The 7,991-nt window shown below is 55.6% G+C and overlaps 1 protein-coding gene across 1 annotated transcript; it reads left to right on the top strand.

Moving 5' to 3' along the window:
• Window positions 1-4,536: 4,536 nt before the first annotated feature.
• Window positions 4,537-7,686, top strand: FZD10 (frizzled class receptor 10). Its single transcript, XM_013048802.2, has one exon. The coding sequence runs from the start codon at window positions 4,830-4,832 to the stop codon at window positions 6,573-6,575; it is 1,746 nt and encodes a 581-aa protein (XP_012904256.2). The 5' UTR covers window positions 4,537-4,829; the 3' UTR covers window positions 6,576-7,686.
• Window positions 7,687-7,991: the final 305 nt, after the last annotated feature.

Raw genomic sequence — 7,991 nt, forward strand, 5'->3', positions numbered from 1 at the left:
CGAAGGCCAGCATTGACCCCTTTTTCAGGACGTTTGCTGTTGTTGCCGTCGTGTGGAAAAAAGAAATACTGTACCTTTAAATTAGGAGGCTTCGGATAATCACCTTCGGGCAGTAAAAAGGCTAATGTGCTGTGGAGAACAAGGAGTTTAATCTAATTTAGTTGGAGGGTGTCTGTCTGCGGTGTTGTTTTTTGGAGTGTGGGAATAGCGGAGAGAAGCTGCCTCCTTGAATGGACCCTCCCGAGCCAGAAACAGTGGGGAGCCCCATAGACGCCAGTGATCCAAAGCCGGCCCTTGAAAGGGGGATTAGAGGCAGGCTCTGATTTGCAATTCACACTAATGCACCCCGTGGAACCTCTGGTAATATTTCAAGCCACATTTCAGGGGACATGGCCTTAATATAGCGCCCGAGTTGGGTCGCAGCAAACACACCCCACGCCAGTCACCCGTTTGAGGACATGCGTACTTTGCTGGGCTGCGCTCCCCTCCTGCCCAAGCCGGCAGCCTTTGCACAGAGGAGTGTTTCTGGGTGTCCTTCCAACTTTTGTGCCTGTTGCATTGGCTGCATTCGTCCCCCGGTGGCAAAGTGTGTTTGCCTTAGTGAGGATCCCTTCAGCGGACGGAAGGTGTTTTCCTTGGAGAAAAACCGGGGGGCCAGGAGAACTGTACTTCTGCTCGGTTAGAAATAGAATTTTCCCTGCCTGCCTTTCTTTTATTTTTTTTTTTTAAATCTGATAATAAGTTGAGGTCAGGGCAATAGTGCCTCTTGGTATCGGAGACCCCTCTGCGTGTCAGGCAATTCTCAGCAAATAGACGGCGTTTTCCTCTTACTTGAAAGCAGGACTGGAAAAGTTCCCGATGAAATACACATATTAATGACATTGGAAGATAAAAGAGCACAATCACAGAGACACACACCCATTTCACCAGATCACCAAACCTGAATGTCACACATCACCCAAGCCTGAGCCCTGCACAAGCAACCGGGAGAGCCTGAGCCCCGTTTTATCTGAAGCTTGCCCCTAATACTACCCTCTTTCTTTCCGTGAGCTTCGCTGATACTGTACAACCTCACTCTTGCAATTAGCCTGTAATGTGCAAAGTCTATGCTTTAATTTCTTTCTCCTGCTCAAAGTGTCAGTACTTTTATCTTAAAGAGATTATGTGGGTTTTCTCTAATCTCGTTTCAGAGAGCCGAGCGCAGTGCTTTCTAATTTCCGCTGACTATAACATAATAAGGAGAGATACAACTTTGATTTTTAGCAATATCTGGGTCCAGGTATTTTATACTTTGGCCTTTGGTCGACTGGGAGGACACGTCCACTCCTCAAACTCCCCGCCGTCCAAAAATATTGAGGTATCCTTCAACATACGGGCTGACTTCAGGGAGAGTCCGTCTTCAAAACCCTCTACTTTTCTGGCTGAACATTTGCAAGACTTGAAGAAGTAGTTTGTGTTTAAGAGTAGTTCTCTGAGGTGTATATATATATATATATATATATATATTTTCTTTTGGGGGGTGGTTGGGGTAAAAAAAAAAAAAAATATATATATAGTATTCCTTATCCCTGCATGTTATTTGAAATCATGTTTAATTATAAAGTTTCATTAAAAACCTTTGCTCAAAATTTTAGAGGCCTAATAAGATTTCCATTAATTTAAACATATCACTATTCCCACGACAGCCCCAAATGCTTTCTTTTGCCTCTTTCATCCATGGTTAAATATGTAAATAAAATGTCTAAAGTCATTCTTCAAAGAAGACAAAGGAAAAAAGAGCTGAGGGGAAAGACAGCCATAAAATTCCTCCCAATTCTCCGTAACATTTGCCAGAGGGGGGCCGGTTGCCAGCCAGGGCCGAGCAGCAGGGGACCCCACTTCTCCTTACAATCACACATCTCAAATCCCACACACAGGAAAAAAAAAATAAAATAAAATATCTTTTCAGCTGGAGCCATCAAAAGGCCCTTTTCACTTATTAGTTACACAGTTATCTTGCTCATTTCTGAGAGCCCTCGTTTTTCTATAATAATGTCTATTTGTTGGTTTCCGCCTCAGCTGGGCAGCGCAGAGCATTTCTGCAGACGTTTTTTAATTTAAAAAAAAAAAAAAAAAGAAAGAAACGGGGGAAGAAAGCAACCTGAAGTGGTTATAGTTACAATAATGGGTCTGAACAAGGCTGAATTGAAATGACACATAAAAGATCAATTAGGACGCACTTTCCCAAATAGCTCACGCCCACGCCGGGCGTTTGGCGCTCTCCCTTGCGACCACAGTTTCTGAGGGACAGACACAAAAAGGAAAAGAGACAAAATGGTGCCAACGGAGGACCTTGGCAAGGAAAATTCTGGAGAAGCCAAGTGATGTCCACTGAACTTTGTTTCACTCGAAGGTTTTGAAAATAAGGCACTACACACACAGAACAAAACAAAATCTTCAGTGAAATGGCAGTTTTGAAAAATGTGATTTTTTTTTTTTAAACTGGGGAAATAATAACACGGTGGAAGGGGGTTGCTCGGATAGCATTAGTGTCTATCTTCTCTTCCACTACCCACCTCACTCCTGCTCCCTCCTCCAGTGCCCCACAGTGAGAGTCAGGGACAATGATTCAGGACCTGCTGGCTCACAAAGCTGCCTGTTAGTGCTGGGATCCTGGGCAAGCCCCAGCCTCAGTCTTCTGGGTGTTTACTGGATGGACGGATGGACGGATGGGTGGGTGGGTGGATGCATGGGTGGGGGAGTGGGTGGAGGCCTAAGTGGATATGTGAGATCTCCCAAGTTTCCTCCAGATGCAAAATCGTACCACTTGTTTTAAATAAAAGCCGATCTTCTAAAAAGACTTCTCAGAGGAAGTGCCCCACTTCTGCCATTCTGCCACTGCTTACAAAAAGCTTCCCAGGGCGGGAGGAGGAGCGCCTGGCAGTTGCCTCTCCTTCCAGAGGGCTCCTAGAGGTGGCTGGCAAAACCCTCAGCGTCTCTCCCTGCCGGGATTCATCCAGCTCTTCCAGAGCGGGGCGCGCAGAGCAGCCAGCCTGAGGGGCCGCACCAACCCCCAGGGATGTCTGTCCACGCGGCGCACCTCGCCACTGCTGACTTCAGAAAGGAAGGGGTAAAATAAAGGCGCGCTCCTCTGACCTCCCTCCTCCCGCCCGGCAGTCCTCCTCCTGCCCCTCTATTCGTGATCCTGGGAATCTTAGAGGAACTTAAAAAGATCCTGACCTCGAGGGCGTCTAAGAGCAGAGAGAGCCGGCCACCTCCTAGGGGAGCTGTTTATTTAAGGGTTACTATGGGATGCTAGGTGACCTGTGGAGGCAAGGAGTGGTGGGAGTGCCCACACCGCACGCCGTACACGGGCAGGGGCGTTGTGTCCCAAATGACTTTACCACAAAATAGCTCCGGTATAAGGGGCTGGGGGATAGGGCCACGCGGCCAGGACGCTCCTTCACTTTCCATGGAAACCCAGCGGCGTGAGCGCCCTCGCCGCCCGCGGGAGTTGGGGACCCTCCGCGCTAGCTGGCGCCCCGCCCTCCCACCCCCGGCTACGCATCGTCTTACGGGTCTGCAGCCCAGGAGGGCGCAGGCCGGGCAGATCACTCGCCAAATAATATAAATCCCCGACGAGCGAATGACTTCCTATAATAAATAAACTCGGCCGCCTAGAAGAAATCACACCAGCCCTCCCTGGCGCGAGGCCCCTACGCTCCGCGGCTTTGTCGGGGGCGGGGGTCACTACGCAAGCCAAGCCCCCACTTCCCCAGGCGGGGGGCGGGGAACCCAAGCGCCCCAGGAAGCTGTCGTCCCCTCCCCCTCCCCGCCTCCCCCGCCGAGACCTCGGAGGAGCGGCCCTAAAATCTGGATTCCCCGAGCCCCTCCCCCTGGCCTGAGCTCTTCCCTTTGAAATTTCAAAGAGAGCCCCTCCCCGGAGCCCGAGCCCGGAGCGCGGGCCTGGTGACTCCGGGGCTGGGGAGATGCGGGCAGGTTTACAAGCCGAGGGGCCACTTTATGGCCAGGGCTGTAAAACGCCCATCCCACCCCGCTTTGAAAGCCCCCCCCACCCCGCCCGGGGCCCACCGTCAGGGCGAGGGAAGATGCGCCCCCGGCTCCCCCCACCCCACCGCCTCTGACCACCCGCTCGCTCCCGCGGCCGGTCTCCGAACTTCGGCAATCCCGGCTCCTGGGCGCCGGGGACACCCCGGGCTTCCCCGCGCAGGGGCGCCGGCGGGGGCGGCGGGGCGCGCGGGGGCGGCGGGGGCGGCGGGCGGGCCGGCGGGGGGGTCCGGCCGGCGGGGCGGCGGGAGCGGGCGCGGGGCCGGCTTTCTCATGCAAAGCGGCGGCGGGGGCGGGGCGCGCGCCCGGGGGCGGGGCCTGTGGCCGCCCGGCTGCGCTCCCCCCTCGCCTTTTGCGCGTCTTCTCTGTCCGGGACGCGCGGCGCCGAGCAGCTGCGGCCCGGCCCGGCGAGGCCGGCGCGGGAGGGAGCAGCGGCCGCCGCCTCCAGCCGGCCGGCCACCGTGCGCCCGCGCCGCCGGCCTCCCTGACGCGCCACCTGGGCGTTCGCGGAAGAGCCCAAAGTTTGCCGCGGCCGGGAGTCGCCGCCCGCCGGGAACCCGGGGCCCGTCGCGCTTCCCGGTATTGTTGGCCAACTTTGCTCGGCTCCCCCGCGGCCCCCACCTCGGCGGAGGCCGGGGTCGCGGAGCGCAGCGCTCGGGCCGGCCGAGCGGGCATGGGCGGGGGCCGGAGCGGGGCCGGGGAGCCGGGGCCCGCAGCCCGAACCCGGCAGCGGCGGCGCTGAGGGGGGCGGACCTCCCCGCCGGGGCACCTCCGACGCCAGCATGCCGCGTCCGGGCCCCCGCCTGTGGCTGGTCCTGCAGGTGATGGGTTCGTGCGCCGCCATCAGCTCCATGGACATGGAGCGCCCGGGCGACGGCAAGTGCCAGCCCATCGAGATCCCGATGTGCAAGGACATTGGCTACAACATGACCCGCATGCCCAACCTGATGGGCCACGAGAACCAGCGCGAGGCCGCCATCCAGCTGCACGAGTTCGCGCCGCTGGTGGAGTACGGCTGCCATGGCCACCTCCGCTTCTTCCTGTGCTCTCTGTACGCGCCCATGTGCACCGAGCAAGTCTCCACCCCCATCCCCGCCTGCCGGGTCATGTGCGAGCAGGCCCGGCTCAAGTGCTCCCCGATCATGGAGCAGTTCAACTTCAAGTGGCCCGACTCGCTGGACTGCAGCAAGCTCCCCAGCAAGAACGACCCCAACTACCTGTGCATGGAGGCGCCCAACAACGGCTCAGACGAGACCTCCCGGGGCTCCGGCCTGTTCCCGCCCCTCTTCCGGCCGCAGCGGCCGCACAGCGCGCAGGAGCACTCGCTCAGGGACGCGGGCCCGGGACGCGCCAGCTGCGACAACCCGGGCAAGTTCCACCACGTGGAGAAGAGCGCGGCGTGCGCGCCGCTGTGCACGCCCGGCGTGGACGTGTACTGGAGCCGCGGCGACAAGCGCTTCGCCGTGGTGTGGCTGGCCGTCTGGGCTGTGCTGTGCTTCTTCTCCAGCGCCTTCACCGTGCTCACCTTCCTCATCGACCCGGCGCGCTTCAGGTACCCCGAGCGCCCCATCATCTTCCTGTCCATGTGCTACTGCGTCTACTCCGTGGGCTACATCATCCGCCTCTTTGCCGGCGCGGAGAGCATCGCGTGCGACCGGGACAGCGGGCAGCTGTACGTCATCCAGGAGGGACTGGAGAGCACGGGCTGCACCCTGGTCTTCCTGGTCCTCTACTACTTCGGGATGGCCAGCTCGCTGTGGTGGGTGATTCTCACGCTCACCTGGTTCCTGGCGGCAGGCAAGAAGTGGGGGCACGAGGCCATCGAGGCCAACAGCAGCTATTTCCACCTGGCAGCCTGGGCCATCCCCGCCGTGAAGACCATCCTGATCCTGGTGATGCGCAGGGTGGCGGGCGACGAGCTCACCGGCGTGTGCTACGTGGGCAGCATGGACGTGAACGCCCTCACCGGCTTCGTGCTCGTCCCGCTGGCCTGCTACCTGGTCATCGGCACGTCCTTCATCCTGTCCGGCTTCGTGGCGCTCTTCCATATCCGCAGGGTGATGAAGACGGGCGGGGAGAACACCGACAAGCTGGAGAAGCTCATGGTAAGGATCGGCGTCTTCTCCGTGCTCTACACCGTGCCGGCCACCTGTGTGATCGCCTGCTACTTTTACGAGCGCCTCAACATGGAGTACTGGAAAATCCTGGCCACCCAGCACAAGTGCAGAATGAACAACCAGACCAAGACTCTGGACTGCCTGATGGCCGCTTCCATCCCGGCCGTGGAGATCTTCATGGTGAAGATCTTCATGCTGCTGGTGGTGGGTATCACCAGCGGGATGTGGATCTGGACGTCCAAAACCCTGCAGTCGTGGCAGAACGTCTGCAGCCGCAGGTTCAAGAAGAAGAGCAGGAGGAAACCCGCCAGTGTGCTCACCAGCGGTGGGATTTACAAAAAAGCCCAGCATCCCCAGAAAACCCATCTCGGAAAATATGAAATCCCTGCCCAGCCTCCCACCTGTGTGTGAGCTGGCTTGTAGGGGGTGGGCGTGGGGGGGGAGAGGGGGAGCTGGGGAGGGAAGGGGCCTGAGCGGAAAACTTTCCCGGACAGGATACCCTGGCAGTCAGAGCCATGCCAAAATATGGTGCTTTTCCTGGTTGGGGTTTTTTGTTTTGGGGTTTTGTTTTTGTTTTTGTTTTTTGTTTTGTTTTGTTTTTTAATAAAAGTAAAAGAAAAAAGTTTTTACCCTGAAATTCAGGATGCTGTGATACACTGAAAGTTAAAGATGTGCTTCCAAGTTTTTTTGTTTGGTTTGGTTTCCAGAAGGAGAGCTCCCCAGGTAAGCAGCCTCTCCGGTAACTGGTTTGCAATCAAGTCAAGCCCCAGAAGAAACTTTTGTTTTGAGGCTTCCTTACAAACAGCTGTGTATATGCTCTGGGTTGGCTTTGCTACCCATTTACAAGTCAGAGGAGAGGTAACTCCTTTGGACGGTAAAGGACTTCTGCTGGGAGCACGGAGGGTCAGAGGAGGGGGAGAGAGCAAGAGAGGCGAGGAAGGCTGTGTGTGGGACAGCAGCGTCTGTGCAGACGGGAAGAAAGGGGAGCCCCGACGATTTAACACACTCCAGTGCATTTGGAGTCACTTAAAATAGACTCCAGCCTTCACAAACGGGTCTTTCTCCAAGACAGAAACTTCCAAACCTAACATTTGCAACTGCAAACAATGTGCAATACATTTCTTCCCTCTTTCCGTGAAAATGAAAAGAGGAACAAGTATTTTGCTGTACATAAAGACAACAAAAGAAATCCCAACAAAAGCACGGAGAGGCCCAGCCCTCAGAAACCCTCTAGTGTTACATTTTGTGGCTTTTTAATGGAAACCAAGCCAATGTTATACACGTTTGGACTGATTTGTGGAAAGGGGGGGGAGGGGAGAAAGATCATTCAAAAGTATCCAAAGGGGTTATGGACTCTTTCTATTGTTAGACAAATGGTTTCCATGAATAGTTCATGAAGCACTACACAAATCTAGTTGATTCTCCCCACACCCCAGGGAAGAGCGGTCCTGCTTGTGTATATTTGTAATATATGATATTTTTCATGCTCCACTATTTTATTAAAAATAAAATATGTTCTTTAGTTTGGTGCTGGTCCCTTGCGCGTCTTGAGGTTCCCTTGCCTGAGTGTGGAGAAAGCAGAGCAAACTTTCTGCCTCTGCTCGTTGTTCAAGCAGATCCTGACTGTGCTTCTCTGGCTAGAGAGATGACTGGTTGTCGTGTGAAATGGCAGATGGGCGGCTGGCGAGGCTGGCAGAGAAATTTTAATTTCAAGTTTCAGTGGAAATGTGCAGGAAATGTGGAAGGGCTGGACATTGCTGCTGTGACTCTTGGTGGCCGGCTGTGAGGGCTTGGTCGTAGACATACTTTCTCTGGGAGGACCTGGGC

This window comes from Mustela putorius, unplaced genomic scaffold (genome assembly GCF_011764305.1).
Source record: "Mustela putorius furo isolate JIRA1106 unplaced genomic scaffold, ASM1176430v1.1 tig00001433_pilon_pilon_pilon, whole genome shotgun sequence".
NCBI classification, from domain to species: domain Eukaryota; kingdom Metazoa; phylum Chordata; class Mammalia; order Carnivora; family Mustelidae; genus Mustela; species Mustela putorius.